Source organism: Thalassophryne amazonica, chromosome 14 (assembly GCF_902500255.1).
Source record: "Thalassophryne amazonica chromosome 14, fThaAma1.1, whole genome shotgun sequence".
NCBI classification, from domain to species: Eukaryota; Metazoa; Chordata; class Actinopteri; order Batrachoidiformes; family Batrachoididae; genus Thalassophryne; species Thalassophryne amazonica.
The window spans coordinates 28,980,833-29,001,392 of record NC_047116.1 but is presented as its reverse complement, the minus strand read 5'-3'; the positions used below and the strand labels follow the sequence as shown (position 1 = coordinate 29,001,392).

Sequence of the window (20,560 nt, the reverse complement as noted above, 5' to 3'; positions counted from 1 at the left end):
ACACCTAGTGACTCTTACACCTCCATTTCATCCCTGTCTTATTTAAGTTTAATGAGTTTGTTTCGGTCAAACCATATTTTCAGTTTGTTAATTTCTTCAGTGATTTCCTCCAGAACTATCTGCCAAACTAGAAAACTGCTGCATCCTAGTAAGAGCAGAATACTACTGGAATGAATTTGAATAAGGAAAGTTGTATTTTTTTCTCACCTAAATGGATTTAGCACTCACTCCAGTTTATTGTCTGGAATAGTCCCAGATTGCATTTCAGAGCTTCTAGAATTCAAACATTTTTGTGCAGGTGGTGTTGGGGGGTAATTTTGGGTTTCAGCTTTTTTTGTTTTTCACCACTTTCTTCCCTGAATATGAGTTGTGATTCACTTTTGTGCGGATTAAAGTTACTAACTGGGACTCCTGTCTTGTTGCGAGAAAGAAACGAGAATCATCCTCCATTCTGTTCACACAGCTCCAAACGTTGCATGGCTCTCTGACAAGTCAAGATAGAACGATAGAATTCAGTCTGAATTAATAACTTCAAAGCGAAACACAGTTTTGTTTATTTTTATTTATGTCCAGAGATCAAGAATACAGTGACTAATTTCATATTTATTTACTTTAAGACTCAAGGAAATACATAGAAAACCTGTAAAGCCTACTTTTAGTACAAAATTCACGAGGTATCGATAAGGAATCGCATCGATAAGCAGAATCGATAATGGCATCGATATCGATAAAACCTTATCAATACCCATCCCTAACGGTAGCTATCGTTGCTAATTTGATTAGCTGTTATGCTCCAGTCTTCTTCTGTTTTTTTTTTCCTGCGGATGTTGCAGTGCCACACACAGGCCTGGCATATGTACTACAACGTTAAACGAAGCTTCGAGGCACAGAATTTGTCTCGAACATTTTTTGTAATCGAATTATTCGAGTTACTCGACTAATCGTTTCAGCCCTAGATTAAACTGAATTATCTATTTATGTGTGGCTGTTTGTCCTGGTATGTTGTATCATGGGGGTTTTCAAGGTAAAATTTAAGGAACTGGAAACTAGTGTTGGCAGAGGTTTGCGCTCTACGGGTGCAGTGCACCAGTTTGTTTTTTAAAGACCGACCCTTCAAACCATGATTTTTTTTTCCCCTTTTCTTTTTGACCAATGCCTGACCCTTGAGTCCCAGAAAAATCCATGAACCAATTAAATCTAATAACTATGGTCTTACTTTACTACATCTTCAGCAACTGCACAACTTTGACCTCATGTACAGATGTGCATATGCCTACAGCCAGAGTGAAAGCCCTACCTTCTTTTCTTTAGTCCCCTCCCTACAACAAAACATCAATGTGGTAAATGAGTCAGCAGCTGTGAGTAAAGTAAACCAGAGAGATCTCTTGCTAAAGTTAATTGAGTGCTGAACCAAGGAACTCAAAATTTAAGCACACACACACACAAAAAAAAAGAATCAAAAGCTTTTCACCGGGCACACATCTTACTTGCAGCAATTAAGAAAAGCATGAGCCTCAGCTTGCTAGAGCTGAATAAACATAGCAGAAAGTATAATGTATGTGCCTGGTACTTCCTGTATGCAGGCTTTTGTTATTCTTAAGGTTTTGTGAAGTTAACACTGTTTTAACTGAAACAACACTGTTTAAACTGTCCAGCTGTAAGCATAACAGGGTTATTGCGAGAGAGAGAGACAGGAGCAATAGGTGGCGTCGGAAAAGAGCAGAGCTCCATAATGGAGCAATGCTTCCAAAGTACTGCAAACATAAACAGGTTCAACAGGATTGTTTATCACAAGAGCTGCTTGTGTCCTTCAAGGGATGCTTCAAACTTTTCAACACACAATCAGTGTTAACCTTCTATGAAGACACAGCAACTGTTGATGTATTTATTTCTAATCACATAGTGAGACCATTTAAGGCAGTTACAATCAGCTAACGATACATCATGTGCTTTAATAGTTTTGAGCTGCCTGCATTAGTATTCTGCACAACTTTGTTGGATCATCACCCACGAACCCAGGTGGCTGGCTGGAAGGGAACCAGACTCCAACTAGGGCCTCTGTGTTGGTTGGCTGAGGTTGGAACCTTGACAGATATTCCTCTGGCCAGCAGAAGACCAAACCAATCAAAGATCGGAAACGGAAACCATAACAACTCAGGATTGGCTACACAATCCAAGTAGGGCATCACATATCCAAAGACAGTGGAAAAGATTTTCGCATTCAAAGAAATAAATATTAGGTTTTCCATGGATGTATGAGTTGAAATAAATATTTTTGAAAATACAACAGGACTCTCACACAAGGAGCGAGTTGCTGTGCTCTATTTGTTGTGTTCGCGCGTGCACATGTAAACAAAGAAAAGAAAAAAAAACAGTTCTAAACCAGTCACCATTTGTTTTATTATACATCTGTGTAGTTAATAACACTGTCTTCACGGATGATTAGTTTGTGGGCGCATATGTGAAGAAAAAACAAAACAAAACAAAAAAAAAATAAAAAAAAAAATTGGCTGCCACTGTGGTTCCTTTACGGAACCCGGGAGAGGTCACTTAAAGTGATATTTTTTCTGGCCATGATAATCTGTGCGCATGTTTTCCTTTAATTGAGCCCACAAATTAATAAAACATGCTCTCAAATTAATAAAACGTGCGCACGTTTTCCTTTAATTGAGCCTTCGAATTAATAAAATGTGCTCTCAAATTAATAAAACGTACGCACGTTTTCCTGGCTGTGATAATTAGTGAGCACGTTTTCCTTTAATTGAGCCCTCGAATTAATAACACGTGCGCACGCTTCCTTTTGTTCAAAATGAACTCCATAATATGACCTAAATTGTCATCCTCACGACAGGGAGACGCTTCACCCTCAGCATCCTTTTTAATGTGCTTAAACTCCAGATGATGCCATGATGGGCAGCTGGAGTTCTCTGTATGTCCTTGTGCGCCCAAACCATGATGGTATACTCTGACCAGATCCATTTCTAATGGGGAAATGTATTACACTGTCTGCTGGTTTGTTGGCTAATAGCCAACATTTATGTGTCAAGACAATATTGAGTGCACGTTTTACAAATTGTAGCCATGTTTAAGTAGATCGTGCCCTTGTTTTACTCAAACGATGCTTAAAACAAGCGCACAATATCATAAAATGAGCGCACATTCTCTCCACATGCAAAACATTTTGACACTTGACACTTCCAGGGCTCCGTAGTTCCTCGCTCTCTCTCCCCTCAAAACTCTGTCATAATTGTGTTATAAACCAGTCACCATTTGTTTTATTATACATCTGTGTAGTTAATAAATAAAATAATCTTCACGGAGATTCATTTGCCGCGCCATGTGGAAAGAAAAAAAAACAAAAAACACAACTATCTGCCGCTGCTCTCCCCTCAAACTCTCCCCAGACAAGAAGAGTCTGACACATCAGAGGAGGAGTTTTAAGGTTGATATAAGACTGACTTTTGGTTGTGCAAGTAATTTTTTTTGTTACTAGCACCAGTGCAAGTAGGTTAAAAATGTATTTCGACCCCTGTACACCCATTAAATAATAGCCTGACTGTGACAGGCACCTTTCCCTCATACATGTTGACAAACGAGCAGTAAATTTTGACTTTAGGTTAACAGGAACACCTTTTCAGCTTCACCTTTTCTTAAAGAAAACCATGGGCACCAATTAGGCTGAACAACAAAAATGTATTCATAATGAGTTCATCCAAATAATACATATCTTGACAAATGCAACTGCCTCAGGGAGTCATTTAACTGTGGTATTACTATGCACGAGACAAGAAAGAACACATGCTTCTCAGTCACACAAAGTGAATCAATTGTTTTGACCAGGCTTAACAGAACAAAAAAGGGATCACAACATACGTTAAAAACATTTCTGTATGCTCATTACACTATTTTTTCAAAATTTTAACTCATACACAATTGTAAATAATGAAAGCCTGTCTGGATTCACAGATTAAGTATAAATGTTACTGAGAACACTTGACTATGAAAATAAGTTGCAGCCTGAACTAAAACCACATCTTACTAGAAGTGTAGATTTACACAAGTTTCTTGTAGTCATTTCTAAACAAGTACAAATTCCAAGATCATCAGATCAAACAAGGGCTGCACGAAATTGGAAAAAAATGACATTGCCATCTCATCAAATATATATTCTTTAGTTTTTATGACTGTTTTCTGTTTCTTCACCTTTGTAAAGCTTTGTTAAAAACCTTGCAACTATTAGAAGGGCCTAAGCAGTGGGTCACCCCTCTGAGTCTGGTCTGCTTGAGGTTTCTTCTTCAATATCATCAGAGGGGACTTTCTCCTTACCACTGTCACTTCTGTGCTTGCTCTAGGGGTTGGTAAGGCCAGACCTTGCTTGTGTGAAGCGCCTTGAGGCAGCTTTGTTGTGATTTGGTGCTACGTAAATTAAATAAATTTAATTTAATTGAAATTTCCATATCCCAGTTCTTAATACCATGTACTGCCCATTTAACATTAATGACAGCTTGGAGTCTTTTGTGTTAGTGTTGGATGAGGTTCTTTATTTTCTCTGATGCTAAAGCTGCCCATTCCTCTTGGCAAAAAGCCTCCAGTTCCTGTAAATTTCTGGGCTGTCTTGCATGAACTGCATGTCTGAGATCTCCCCAGAGTGGCTCAATGATATTGAGGTCAGGAGACAGAGATGGCCACTCCAGAACCTTCACTTTATTCTGCTATAGCCAATGACAGGTTAACTTGGCCTTATGTTTTGGATTGTTATGTTGTTGAAGTGTTCAAGTACCTCCTATGTGCAACTTCTGGGCTGATGAGTGCAAATTTACATCCAGTATTTTCTGATAACATGCTGCATTCACCCTGCCATCACGTTTGACCAAGTTTCCTGTGCCTTTGTAGCTCATACATCCCCAAAACATCAGTGATCCACCTCCCATGCTTCACAGTAGGAAGGGTATACCTTTCATCAATGGCCTTGTTGACTCTTAACGTTTACAGTTGTGGCCAAAAAGTTCAATTTTGGTCTCATCACTCCAAATGACTTTGTTCTCTGTGCTTTTTGGCTTACTGTAAGTGGGATACTTTGTGGCATTTGCATAGTAATGGCTTTCTTCTGGTGACTCAACCATGCAGCCCATTTTTCTTCAAGAACCTCCTTATTGTGCATTTTGAAACAGCCACACCATTTCCCCCCCCCAGAGTGTCCCGTATACGGATGCATATTGAAAACCGGTTCCTGTTAAGAATTGGTAAGAAATGATTTGATCCACCAACATCAATAGCCTTTTTGCTTAACAATTTCCTTATCGGTTCTTCAGTTCACATTACACCGGAGCGGCCGTTGTTTTTGTGGGTATGTATCGGGAGAATGATCATATCTCTATGTTGATTGCAGACCCGCTGCTTCTGCTTGAAGCAGCAAAGCTTATTCGCTGCTTGTCAGAAGCAGCAGGTCTGCAATTTCTTCATTAAACAACCCCCCCCCCCAAAGCCATTTAAAGATGTCAATTGTGACTCACCTTTGTGCTGAATAAATCACTAACTGGGACTCTTGTCTTGTTGCAGGCAAGTAACGAGAACTGTCCTCTGTTCACTCCTCATTAACGTTTCATGGGGCAGAGCACATAATGGTTCTTTGGACCCGCTTCGCCGATTCGTAAACTGAAGTTACTGCCAGGGTATATATATATATATATATATATTATATATAAAAATAAATAACACACCATACATACACTCCAGGGATTAGCTTTCAATGATGATCACGAAACATTTTTAAGATATGAAAGAGAATAATTATGAATTGTTAAATGCCACAATCATTGCTTGAAAGAAAACTAAACTATGCATGATGTGATTTCGTCTAACAATGAAGCTTTTAAGTATCTTACTGCAATAAAACAAGCAATAAGTCAAGCACATTCAACCATTTTCAAATCAGTCTGCACCGACCCTAGCCTTTGCAGAACACAATTTTCACTCAAGTTAACCTTTCTAATCCTAATAACAGATGTGCAAATAGAGAAGGGAAGTCTTTTGCTCATAAAGATGCCCTTTCTTTCAAATGGGACACCTGCTCGGTAAACACTCAGGTTTCACAGGGACCTGATCCTGAGGAGGGAGAAGCACAAAGAGCTTCCTCTCTCTGGTGACCTGCAACTCTGTCTCAGTGCCAAATATGACTGGAGAATAATGCAGCAGTAGTGGGACGTTTCGGTTACTTGGGTCTTGGGTTAAAACAAACAAACAAAAAGTTGGCCAAGGGTCATCTATGTGACGTAAACTAATGTAATGTGTGAATGTGAACCCATAATTGGAATCAGAGTGCACGTCATTGTTTTGGTCTTTCCGTGCGGCTCCCAGTTTAACAGCAAACACAGTTATTACTACAATACTTGGCAGAAATCGTCACTTGATGTCTGTTTCATTTTACATTGACTTTCCTCTGTTTCCCGTGTGTAGACCAGACAGCTGAGTGGATATACAAACTTGGGTTTGAATCCTGCTCATGCTGTCTGTGCCCTTGGACAAGACAATCTGCACTGTCTCAGTCCACCCAGCTGTAAATGGATCCCAGCATTAGCTGGGGAAGTAACTTGCATTGAACTAGCTTCCCATCCAGGGGGAGTAGTGAACTTGCCTCCCCTTGAAGCTACGGAATCAAGAGATAAGCACCAGCACAAACAGTCCTCGGGCCGATATAAGACTTCATCTACATACTTCTGTCTCCCAAGAGCCATGATCATATTATAATGAAGGTGCTGTGGCAGGAACCTGACAACACAGTAGGGCATGCCTTTGAATTCTTAGGATATTGTACGTACTTATCAATTGTATTTACCGAATACGAGACACTGTATATATACATACATTAACAACTGTGGGTAAGAAAAGGTTTTTGTTGTAATCCCATCTGGTGGAAATCTTAAATTATTGGTCATGCAATAGTAGACAGTGGCTTCAACATTCGCCAACATTTAAAAGCACTGGTTTGGTCACATACAGACTTGATATGATAGCTACTTTTGTTGGACAATATAGTGTCTCAAAAATAATTAAAATTAACACTATTTAAGAAAAACGTGTGTAGGACGGACTAAAAACGTGGCAAAATCATAATTATGTGAAGCAACGCTAATGTAGGATGTAGAAATCTGGCCTTAGCATTGAGTAACGTGTCATTTTCAATTTGCCTCACCTGGATTGTTACTGTGTGTGCACACGCTCAGATGCATGCATGGTTGAGCTGTCTAATGCCGCGTTCACACCAGACGCCACACGAGCAATGGCGGAGAGAGGCTGCTATGTAATCCCCATGGAAGGATGCACTGTGGCGCCACAAAAGTCCAAGCCACACAATGCAACGCGATGGATGTGAATAAAGCGATTTTGAGTGATTGGCGCGTTTGTGGCGCAATACTGCGTTGCATCGCGTCGCATCGCCCTCTTCCCCAAGTTGAAAAATCTGAATTTTTTTGTCTTGTCGCGCCGTGATGACCAATCAGGGACTGGATATGTAGTGACGTGGAGATGTCTGGAGTTTATACTTGATGAAGACATGTCCTTTCTCTGGCAATCAGCCTGTGAGCAGGACTTATGTCCCTTTTGTCCTTTAACACAATTATGACAGAGTTTGAGGGGAGAGCGATGAACTGCAGCAGCAGCCAGTTTTTTTTTCTTTGTTCACATGTGTGCGCACGAATAAATCATCCGTGAAGATAATTTTATTAACTACACAGATGTATAATAAAACAAATGGTGACTGGTTTATATCACAATTATGACAGAGTTGAAGGGGAGAGCGAGGAACTGCAGCAGCAGCCAGTTTTTTTTTTTTTCTTTGTTCACATGTGCACGCGCGAACGGGACAGGAGGTCCTCAAACTGGGTGCTGGAGAGGTGGAAGTACCGCTGAAAGCGGCCCTCATCCAGATGCAGCTCCTGCAGCAAATGATGAATTTGTGGCATCGCATGGCATCCGATGTGAACGCGGCTTTAGACTGAACACTGTTTCACTCTAATACAGAGCAGATGAGACTACAGAAGCAGCATAATCAGAAATAAACAAAACAGATCTAAGCCTTTTTCTTTTAAATCTATTCATTTGACATTTCTTGTGGGGGGGGGGCACTTTGACAGTGCAACCAAGTCTTAAGCGTATGTCACGCCATGACGGATCAAGGAGATGTATGAGGAACTGATACAAATTTTGTGCATCTGTGTGTTTGTTTTTGTCCTGCAAAAGTCCTTTTCCCATTCCCTAATTGCGATCCTTGTCAGCTGAGTTTTGTATGTGTTCAGGACTTCAGGCAGAGACCTTTCCCTGTGGCTGCACATTTGTTTACTGTATTGTCCTCTACTTGTTTTGACTTTTATGATACTAATGCATTTATATCCTGTAGTTGTCTGATGCTTCAGATTGGGCTTCTGATTGGCCAAAGCTCCAGCACTGCATGTGAATTCAGTACGAGCGGAGACAGGACAGTTTCTGATGCAGCAACATGCAGAGAACCTGTTCATTTAGTCAAGGTCAGACTTAACTAAAGAAAGAAACAGTGCAGCTACGTGAATTTTTATCTGGACATCAGAGCACACTCGGCAGATTCACTTGGCGAGAACATGCTGCAGAGAAAGAAGGTCATTTGCTGTCCTCGCTGTTGCAGCAGCACTAAACGCTGGTGTCGCTGACAGAATGGTCCCCGCTAAAAATTGGTGTGCCCTGCCATCCCTACACATGCATCATTTCGGACCACAGCAGCATGTCTGAGACTGACTCTCTACACCTAAAGCGATCAAAGGGAATAATGTGATTATTAATCATCAGATGACAAAGTAAAACTTCTTAAATCATTCTAAAGTCAGTTTTAAGCAGAAACGAGGCAGTTTTAAGCAGAAACGAGGTGATAATCGGTAAGTTGCTACCAGGGGCATGCTGGGAATATTTTCAGCCTGGGAGTTTCATATCCAACCGGCCCACAAACCGCCAGCGCACAGGGATAATACGAATTCTGCTGTGGCATTTAAATCCAGCATTTATGTGCTGACTGACTGTGAAAATTGGGTGGCTTATAATAGAAAGAAAAAGTTAAGGAGGGCTTACAATGTGCGAGTTTTGGCCCTTTTTCAGCCGATTTTTCACTCATGCGAGAATTTTTTAGATTGCGCCGAGTTTCAGCTTAATCGTGCGTCCTGCACTGTGCAGTCTACATGGAGTAGCGAGCTGCGTTTAACATCTCACAACCACCTCCCGATGGTGAATCATATGGTCGGATGAAAATCAAACCTGTTTGATATTCTGGTCGGCCGTCGTGACTCGTGAGGGTTCTGCGCTGTTGAAGCAGCGCTACAAGCATCTACGCGCTGATTACGTCACGCACTGTGCATGTGCAAACACTGGAGAGAGCAAGTGATCTCATGTAAAGTCTTGTGTTTTTTTTTATTGCATTCCCTCGCAATAACCCAATATCATATATCAAGTTCATGCCTATCAGGGCACACAGTGAGTGGAATCAGGTGGTGGGAGACTGAACGTATATGCGCGAGCACGCGCGCGCGCACACACACACACACACACACACACACACACACACACAGCAGACAACAGGATTTACGACAGATGAGCACAGCTGTAAGACTCCGTATGAAATCTAGTTTATTTATACAACAGTGTAAGTACCAACACCTGTTATGAATGTTTTTCTTTTTTACCGTCCTCTCGTGAATCACCTTGCTGTCTGCTCTGTGTGTGTGTGTGCGTGCGCGCATATACGTTAAGTCCCCCCCCACCTGATTCCACTCATGGTGCGCGCTGATACGCATGAACTATAATATGATATTAGGTTATTGCGAGGGAACGCAATAAAAAAAAACAAAAAAAAACGCAACACTTACATGAGATCACTTGCTCTCTCTGGTGTTTGCACATGCACAGTGCGCGACGTAATCAGCGCGTAGATGCTTGTAGCGCTGCTTCAACAGCACAGAAAAAAAGAAAAAAGAAAAAGAAAAAAAAGCTTCTGTTACGTTTTGCTTCCCGACGTGTGGTTTTTGAACGTACAATGTGAGCAGTCAGATCTCATCAGAGCATCGGGCCGTACAGTGTGAGAACATGAATCGTGCGCTCTGAACTTTTAAACCCTGCGGTTTTGTCGCACAGTTTGAGCTGGAGCCAAGTACAACGATTGAAAATATCGTCAGTGAAGTCTGTAAGTAGCTGGAAGAGGTGGTACTGTACTACAAATGTTGCATCAACGGCACGTAGCCTGTTATGCCCGGCCCTATTTACCATTTCCCTCTTCGCTCTGTCTTCTTGAAAAAATATCTGTGAGCTTTGCACACTTGGCAGCATCTTCCACCAAAGCTTTCTTTCTTAATCTAGCTTTTTCAGCTCCACCTGGTTTTTTTCTGTCCATCTTTTCACTCACAGGCCACTCCTCCTATACTTGCTAGTAACGCAAGTCCCATCTGGGCGCACAGGGCTTGGATGGACTGAACTAATTGTAATGAATGCATAGGGGTGTTAAACATGTAATGGTATGTCCCTACCTTAGGCTTTGGAAAAGATAACAGCATTGCAAAAGAAGCAGTCTTAAGTTATTTTCATGATTGTAAAACATTTATAACACTTAATGTCTTCTCTTTAAGATACAGCAGCCCAAGTGTCTTGCTGTGTAGCCTAACAGTTAGTGGTGGTCATATATGTATGCATACATTAACACCCCCTCACAACTGCCCCAGGTTGGACCAGCCCACCGGGAAAACTCCAGACTCTCCCGATTACCCAGCACGCGGTAGGTTGCTACTGACCCAAGCACAGCAGCACGCCAGAGTCAGACATGCTGCTGTCGTGTTCTGATCGTTTCCCCCATCTTTTATTATGAAATAATGCTCAATTTAAGTGGAAATGATTATTGTACAAAAGCTTCAGATATCTGTTGCTGAGACAGATGATGACTGGAGTGCAGTTTTAAGCAGAAACGAGGTGATAATCGGTGAACTGTTGGTGACGCTCAGAAATGACTATGCTGAGCTCCGAAATGATGCATGCGCAGTGAAAGCAGGGTGGACCGATTTTTAGGGGGACCGTTCAGTCGCGACACTGGCACAGAGAGAAGATGCTGTCAGTGCACAAATGCAGCGAGTAGTGAGTGTGACATCATAATCCCAGAGCGAGCCAGATTTTAGCCACATTTGCATTCGGACCTTTGTGAATCCTGTTCAAATCTGGGTCTCCCCAGCATGCATTTATGTCTTGAAACAGGGAAAAATAATTTTGCTGAACGCAGACAGTGGAAATGTGACATCCATCCATCCATCCATCCATCCGAGCCCAAAATCCAGCAGAGACAGACGGATTACACAATTCTGTCAGGGAAAAATATTTAAATACATAACTAATCCTGGCATCATGCTGGTGACATTCTTTTAGGAACATTTAAAATAATGTGAAATATCAAAGTCAGCAAATATGGCTAAGATTATGACCATATTTTGTATGATAAGTAATTTTAATTATTAAGACAGGTGTAGTCACACTACTGAGGAGGTTCTCGCTATGGGAACAAAAGCTGGCAAGAATTACAAAACTGTTCTTGGACCAATAAGTTCACACTTTGGGCCTTACTGTGTGCATACTCATAACTTACAGATGTCACATAGCAGTGCAAAATTGATAAGAGACTAGGATGCAGTAGTGCTAATGGCAGCTCTGGATCAGATAGGGAAGATAGCCATACATTAGCCAAGTTGGAGACTGACCCCCAACTAGTGCCGTATATGGGTCAAAGTGTCCACGAGCAACAAGCTCAACCCCAAACTGCTTCTTATTACAGGAGAATTAATTGCATGGAAGCCTGTAGCATGGGCGTGTGGATGGATCCATCAGATAGGATAAAACTGTCCGTCGTAAACATAATGTGATAAATTTTTAGATAGCTGGTGTTTTTCAAACACCAATCAAACCTAACTCACAGCGGTGACTTTACAAGTCTCCACATTACTATTTTTCTTGGCTCTGATCAAGAAGAGAGCTGTTTCTTCAAGTATTTCTGAAAGCCTTTTTCACAATAATTTATTAACGTGTCTTGACACAACCTCATATCAACAACTACATCCTCACACCAGTTCCTAGAAAAAAAAAAAACTTAAACTACTATGAAGAGTATGAGTGGTTATAGGATACACAGTCCCACATATTGTTGTAAACTAGAAAGTTATGTTCATCTCTGTCACTGTTTGTAACAGAGGAGGCTGTTTGTCCCCCCCCTTTGGGTCAACATTTGGGCTGCTCTCCCAGGACCCTCTTCTGGGATGAGTCAGAGCAGGGTATCCACACCCTGAGATAACAGCACATTTTAAGGCCTGAATAAACATCGATCTGTTCACAAACTGTGGAACATGTTTGAGCCATTTGTTTTTCCCCTGTTAAACCCAAAATGTTGATCACATATGGTGATGTCACAATACTGTACAATGGAAATTATTATTTGTACATCCACCAGTCCTTAAAAACACTCCACGAAAAGATGCAACACTCAAGAAATAGCTAAGCTATTATGGTGTAATCAATCAAACAATGAAAAATTTTGCTACAAATAGTAAACAGTGTCACAAGAAACATGTGGAGACTCAAAGATGCAAATGACCTTGGAAAGAATTAAATGTGACACTACCAGGAACCCATTATGCTCAAGTGCCACCCTGTTCCAGAACTGCAACCTATCTGTAGTGTCCAGATGTACAAGGTGCTCAGTGCTCACATACATGGGCCAAAGTAAACAACCACCACCGAATAAGACTCAAACTGAAATGACAAGACTGGGCCAAGAAATATGTGAAGACAGGTTTATCAAAGGTTTCAAGGTTCGATATTAATGGTTGTTCAATTGTCCGGGACAGGTAGAGAAGTTTTCAGACTACAGGGGTACTCTATCATGTTGTCCAAATCGGAAAAGTACAGTTTTTTGTGTTTAAGTATAAAAGTGGTCAAACTCATTATTTTAACCACGTTACCATGTAAGTCAACCATGCTGTTTTAGCACAGTTAGCCTGAAGAAATTTGTATTCAATTTCATTTAATACCATTCATGAAGGCCTGAGCAAACAGAGTGACTAGATGCAGCAGTTCAAGATGGATTTTAATCATTCACATCTTGAATCAACGTCATGTTTTCACCATCTTTGTTCTGGCTTAATGCAGGAGATCAGTGTAAAGGCACCTTGACACTTGCATGAATTTGATCCCTGCACTGCCACACAATTTGTTGTGCCAAGCCATCTTGCTTTGTCCCGCTGGACACCACGCTATATAAAATAATCATTTTGTTGCCAATGACACATTTGCTGTCAGAACTTGGCTGACAAAACCATTCTCTCATTGCTGCGAGAATCACAGATAAATTACCTACAGCAACAGGTTGTTTAGTGCGCATCATGTGGCGGACAATGCATTTGGAATCTTTGCATTTTTAATTCCTTCTTATGAGTTACATAATGTATCTATAAAATTATTTTTATTACAGATGTAACCTCTCATCATAATCGCTCAGATGCCCTGCCTGCAATGACACATTGTCGCACAGTGACATGCAGTGCTGTCAAATGGGTGGCACAATGTTCACAACTAGGTCACGAAATGAATGCGTGCCAGGAGTTTTGAATATTTCAAAATTTTCTTTGCACACTGGCATGGAGCCGCGCACAATTCACGATGTGTTTACTCACTGGCATGCAAGATGGCGTGCCAGTGCATGGATTAAATTTGTGCACATGTCAAAGTGTCTTAAGAATCATTTAGTTGAAGATACAAACACTGAATCTATATTATAATAGCCAAGTGGCCTCTGTGTGCAGCTTCAATCAGGGAGAAACTGGGGAGAGTTGACGTTTGCCATTTGGTATGCTTATGTATTTTGGGTCAAGGATGAACACTGCAAAAACAGAAAGTTGATAGGATTAATATTTTTGGAGAAATTAGCGATATTAACTAACAACAGTGAACAATGAGCGTTGTGCTGCAATGCACCATGGGAGTTTGGGTTTTGGGGTTTTAAATGTTGTTATTGTGGTTCATGTTAGTTAAACAATGTTAATAGTCTTAATGCTTTATTGTGTTTTTATAGTTCAAGTGGTTTAGTCAGTTTAGTTAAGTGTTATGTTGCCATTACCATGAGTGACAAGTGTAGTGCGTTTGATGTCTTCCTCCTGCCTTTGATGTCTTCCATCTCTGTTTGTGGGTGTGTAAAAATAAAAGTACCTGCTTGGGGGAGAATGCAGAAAAGACAAAAAGCTCTTCTTTTGATAGACATTCAGGTTTGAGGTCTATTAGTATTTTGGATTGACTGAGAGCACTGCATTTTGATAAGATTAAAATTAATCCTCAGGAATACAACTTGCCTAATAACTATTCACATAGTGTAGAGATTGGCCCATAAGATCTGTTTATATGAGCCTTTCAAAAAGTATTGGTGTTATTTTTGCGAATATGCAAACCTTTACCAAACAGACACAAAAAATCCATGTTTTGCTACCCTGACATTGAAACCTTTCACCAGCTAACAAAGACAAGAAAGGTTTTTGCATTCTCTATAAGTCATGTTCTGTATACACACCATTAGAGCTGCAACAATTACTCAATTAATCAACAACTGTTTTGATAATCATTTTCAGTGTTTTTTTAATATTAGAATTTTCTGATTTCAGCTTCTTAAATGTTAATACTTTGTTTGCTTTACTAGTTTTACTCCTATTGTTCAGTAAACTGAGTATCTCTGGGTTCTTAAATGAAGACATTTGAAGGCATCATTTGGGCTCTTGGCCCTGCGATACACTGACAACCTGTCCAGAGTGTACCAACCAGCCACACCCATGACCCTTACTTGGAAGAAGCGGGTAAATGAATAAATGAATGAGTCATTTTTCACTTTTCTAACACTTGATGGACCTTACAACTGATAGATTAATCGAGAGAATATATAATCACTAGTTGCAGTCCTACACACCACTGACCTGTCTTAAACTGAACACCCTGCCTGATTTCCCATATACTCACTGACCTGAAGTAAAAAGTCCTCTGTATGACACATACTGTATGATTCACACAGATAAAAAGCACTGAACAAGCAAAAATACCCATCAAGCACAGTGACTCAGAAGGTGGCTGTGTTTCTTACACTACACTCTAAAGTGCCACATTTTGTTTTCAGGGTACCTCAGTGCTGCCCTCATTCAGCTGCGACTCCACTTTCACATGCTCTTATGCAACGTCAACAATATTTCCAAAAATATCACATAACAGTGTTCTCAACCCCAATCTTCACTTTTGAGCTCTGGCAGCTACCTGGTTGTTTGACAACTCTACCTGAACAGAGATTAAATAAATTATAGTTTTGACTCCCTGCGACAAAGCTTTACTGATGATATATTGTGGCAACTGTGACGTCAACGTGCTACATGCAAGTATTCCTTCTCAGCCTATAGGAATTTGTCTTGTGCTTGTGAAGAAATGCTAAGGTCAGACACAGCTGCTGAATCAGTGAGACAGTGGTTTATAATGAGTAAGGTGTTTTTTAGGTAGTGTACGTCATGGTGCTGCAGGTGTAAGTAACATAAAGGCACCTACCAGAATGGGTTCTGTGCAGAACTTGATTTTCCTCTTTGGTGGCGGTTCATCTTCATCTGACAGACCAGGAATCTCATAACAGTCATCAAAGTATCTATACATTTGGTCCTCATCTTCTTCATCATCACCCTCTTCCCTGAAGATATGGTCTACATCCCTGTCATCCACAAAAGCTGCGTTTTCTATACCACACACTACTGGACAAACACATTGCTCCTCCAGCTCGTTCTCCTCCTCTGCTACTTCATCGTTGACATCAGGATTATTTTCACCATCTACACTCACAACTGATCTGTCTTCTTTTCTTTTCCCTTTCAGTCCAGTTTGCACTTTGTCTTCCGAAACGATATTTGTACCCACAGTCTCTGTGGCACTTTGTTGCCTTTCTGTGACATCACTTGCCGCGGCATGATGAACACGTTTACAGTTCGTTTTTGCTGGTGGCACTGTTCTTTCAGAGTGCGATGGACAGGCTTGGGAGCTTTCCACCTGTGGCTCCTCGAACACATTATCGTCAACATTCTCATCACTATCTGAAGACTCATTCTGGACAACCACTCGCTCTGCTCGAACTACACCCACCCCCCTAGAGTCCACTGATGAGGTCTGGCTGGCTGGCTTATCCCTAGTGGGACTATGTACCAAATGTTCATCCCTCTTGCCTCTGTCAACATATTTAGGCCTGCTGGCATTCTGCAAACCATCACTTAATGGAAGAAACTGCTTCGAATCCCTTGGGAGAGGACTACGGGTCTTGCCTTCAACCACATCAGCAGATGTGCTACCAACTCCAGATGAGGAGGACTGCCTGTAGTCATGATTAATTGTTGTTTGATCTGGTAAGAGGGGTTTGTGTGTGGCATCTGATGTAGGGGAAATGGATTTGTGAGCTGCATTAGTAACCGGCAAGTTTGGTTTGAATGTAACACTGGACCCAGGGGATAAGGGCTTGTTCACAAGGGATTCCATCTGAGATGCAGATCTGTTAACACCATCAGATATAGGCGAACTTGGGCTGTTAGTGGCTTCATTTGCAAGAGAATTAGGTTTGTGTAAACTATCCCTTGTTGGAGACAAAGGCACTGAGTGTTCACTGTTACTGTGCAGTTTAGCAGACACCAGTCCCCCTTTAGCATCCGTTCTGTTACAGTCGTCAGACTCATTTTCTACCATATAATTCTCTAACCTCTTAGAGATGGGTCCAGCATTTAAAGCTGCCCTTGACACATGCTTTTTCTCAAGATCCGCCTTTTTATCTGGTCGACATTTAACTGATGTAGACGTTTGGTCTGTTTTAATGGCAGTCTCTGAGGTTCCTGGTACTTTCTGTGTGCTTTTCCCCTCGTCGGAAGAACTACCGAGTGACAAGCGACTCACCACTCTGTTTGGAGACTGCTTTTCAGATGCTGGCTGCTCTGTGATCCCCCTTTCAAAGAGCTTTCTCGTCACAGAAAACTTCTCTGCCAAAGCCAAGTTGTCAATCTCAACATCGTCCCCTTTGGGCGTTTTATCTAAATTGTGTGATTCCGGGCTTGTAGCACTATTGAAGATAACTCTAGGTGTGTTGCCAGAAAATTGCAGCTTCACTGGAGAGACCTGTGTCACTTCAGATTTTGATGAACCTTTCATATCTTGGCACTCCTGTTGCTGGCCATCCATCTGGAGGAATATGTTCTTTATCTTGTTCACTCTAGTCCCAAAAGGTCTTCCTCTGGAGTCCTCCCGGGTGTCACTGGAACCATTTGCATATGACTTGGCACCTCCTTCAGATTTTGTCCCATCAAAGGAACACTTAATGGCGTGGAAGTCGGACTTGTAGGCATTTCTGTGAGGGGAGGCGCTCCTCAGGTTTCTCTCACCCCCTTTGTTTTCTGCTTTGATCATTTTTGAATTTGAAAAGTCAGTTTGAGAGAGACTGGTCGGTGAACTACAATGCAAAGGCGGGCATGGGTCTCAGCGGAGCTTCTTTGGAGCCCTGCTGTCTCAGCTAGCTAAACACTCACAGCCAAGCCATCTAAAAAAGACACAAAGCCAAGAAAATCTCATTAAAAGCTACAATAAACTCGTTATTCATTACATAAGGTCGCGTTCTTCATTTCAAATGCAAAGCAGAAAAGTCCTGGGGTGGAACACTCGAATGTGAAGTAACGTCAACTTTCAGTAACGACATGAAAGTAAGGACGTGCTAACAAAATACATCAAGTACTCGGCTTTTGGTCGCGAGCGGCGAACTATAACTAGCTGCGGACTTTATTTGTAGCAGAATTAAGTAAAACGCTTTAGTGACGTTGCATTACAGATTACACAACGGCAAAAAACCGAATGTGCCGAGCCAAACGTAATGTTTCAGTGGGAACATTTTCATTGTAGCAGTTTTAAGTGGGAGCCGACGCTAAAATTAGCGCTGCTCCTCCGCACAAACACAGAACAACTTTAAAGAATCTCACCTCCTTCTTGCTTCATGGTGTCGGCGCCAAAAGCTCGCCTACAATGTCGCACTTTGACGATATCAAACTTGTCCCTTCTTCTCGATCACCGCCATCATTCCGCGCTCCTGCCTTTTCCTGAATCTTCCTCCTCCTCCTCCTCTCTCCGCACTTCCCGACCTGCCGCGCGCCCCCACGAGCATGAACAGGTGTTACACCGTATTCTGTGGCTCATTACATTTAATGACCTGTTCTCCAACATGATCCAACATTAAACTTTCTTTCTTACTAAATTATTCTGTTTCTGCGATGGCAAGTGGTCTAATTCATTGACAAAGTAAATGACAAATAATATAATATAATATAACCTTTACTGAGGGAAACAACAAATTACAAAAGTAAAACAATGCATTATTAGAGTGGGCTGGTACAGTACAGTCTGATTGTTAGCTCTATTGCTTTTTTCTGTTGTTTTATTTCAGTTTTTTTTTTTTTTTCATAGTCAACTGTCTCAAACTGCTTATGTGCCTTTGTTTTATTTTCCATTTTAAACATTTACAATTACTTTTTAATAGTTACAGAATAAGTATTTTTTACTGAATAGAAAACATCTTGAGTTGCACTGATTGCCTAAAAAGTGTAAATAATAACAACAATAATAATAATATATTACACATTTACATATTTATTATTTATTCTTATTATTATTATTATGGGCAGCACAGTGGCTTAGTGGTTAGCACTGTTGCCTCACAGCAAGAAAGTTATGGTTCGATTCCCACCTGTGTTCCCACCTTTCTGTATTGAGTTTGCATGTTCTCCCCATGTTTGTGTGGGTTTCCTCTGGGTGCTCTGGCTTCCTCCCAGATTTAAAGACATGCAGGTTAGGTGAATTGGAATCTTTACCATAGGTGTGCGCGTGATTTTGAATGTCTTTGTCTGTGTATATGTGGCCCTGCAATAGACTGGTGTCCTGTCCAGGGTGTACCCTGCCTCACATCCTATGACTGTTGGGATGGGCTGTAGCGCCACCACCCTGACCCTTAATTGGAGTAAGTGGGTATAGAAAACAGATGGATTAGTAGTAGTAGTACTATGTCATCGGTATTATTATTATTAGTAGTAGTCGTCGTGGCAATCCCTTGGTGGCGAGAAAGATGAGATAGCTACAACCAGGGTCGATCTAGAGATACCTCTGCATGGGATTGTTTAATATAATGGGGATGTCATTATATGTCAACAAACACACAAGCCATGACAGATCCTTAGTCTGGGTGATGGCTGGAAATCCCAGACGACAAGCCATCACCTATTCGTGTGATCTGTTGTTGTGGACTTCTTTTTTTTTACCAGAGCCCATTAGCCATCTCGTGTTCTGGGGTCCTGTTGAGCCTCTATGGTTACACAACTTCCCCTACATATTTCACCCCCAACAGGCCGTCCCTACTTGATCTGTTATCCAGATGTCATGACACAAACAAGGGGTGGATATGAACACACTTAGTAGTAGTAGTAGTAAGTATATTATTGGTATTCTTATTCTTCTATTTTATTATTATTTCTATTATACTTTGCATAATGACTGGGTGGAGATTGTTTGTTTGCTGTTTGTCATTATCTATCTGTCTGTGTGTCTGCCTGTCTATCTATCCATCTGGTCTGCCCTAACCTGTTTGCAGTTGAAACTTAGGAAGAGTTTCTCCTATTAGTTCAGCCAGTTCACTTGGCACTTAAAAATCTTCATAAACATTTAAATGTATTACCATTTCAATTAATATTTGCTAATTCTTTGTATTTTAAGCAATTCTGATCATTTTATGTTTCATTGTTTAGTAAAGTTTTAACTTTTTGCGATTTTTTATTAAAAAAAATTTATAGTGTTTTTATTACTTATACATATTTTTCTTACTTATAATTAATAACCCATGCTATATTACTTAGTATATATACAGTTTACTGTTATATATCCCATACTACATTTAAAACGTTTAAAACTGTAGCGGAAACCACTAAGGAAGTCACAGAATACGGTGGGTCTCAAAACCAGTCATAACATCGGGGCGCCGGAGCAGACCGACTCGGGAGCGCGCGCAAATTCCAGAAGTGGACCCTCGCCCACCCTCCTTACCTCTCCCCGGTGATGGAGTCACAAGAGGAAGGCGTGGGAAAGAAAGTTTTTACTGTAAATCAGAGCATACCTACTGGCAAATGGTCGCATCACATTACCAAAAAAAAAATAAAATAAAATAAAATAGAATTATCACCTGATCAGTTCGGCCGCGCGTGCCCTGTCGCCAGTAAGGGGGCTTTGATTTCTCCCATTTACTTTAAGAGCGCTCTTGAAATAACACCCTCGACCCCCCCATCCCCGTCAAATACTGTAATATCGGGGTTCTCCCACCCAACCCAAGACCTGCAAGAAGACGTATTTAGATAATAATGCACATATAAAATGCAAAAAGTCTGGAGCTGCTGCAGAGAGGGAGCCCTGACGTCCACTCCTCACTTATGGAGCCACCAAA

General features: G+C 41.1%; 1 protein-coding gene across 4 annotated transcripts in view; it reads right to left on the bottom strand.

Annotated features, from left to right (window-relative positions):
• Nucleotides 1–18,222, bottom strand: part of ppp1r9ala (protein phosphatase 1 regulatory subunit 9A-like A) — a 74,300-nt gene extending 56,078 nt beyond the window's left edge. For all 4 annotated transcript variants that reach the window (XM_034187064.1, XM_034187066.1, XM_034187067.1 and 1 more), the window contains exons 1-2: nucleotides 18,060–18,222; nucleotides 15,613–17,626 (exon numbers count right to left, since the gene is read on the bottom strand). In XM_034187064.1, the coding sequence (XP_034042955.1) occupies nucleotides 15,613–17,496 (1,884 nt within the window). In that variant the 5' untranslated portion in view covers nucleotides 17,497–17,626; nucleotides 18,060–18,222. The remainder of the gene's footprint in view (nucleotides 1–15,612; nucleotides 17,627–18,059) is intronic.
• Nucleotides 18,223–20,560: the final 2,338 nt, after the last annotated feature.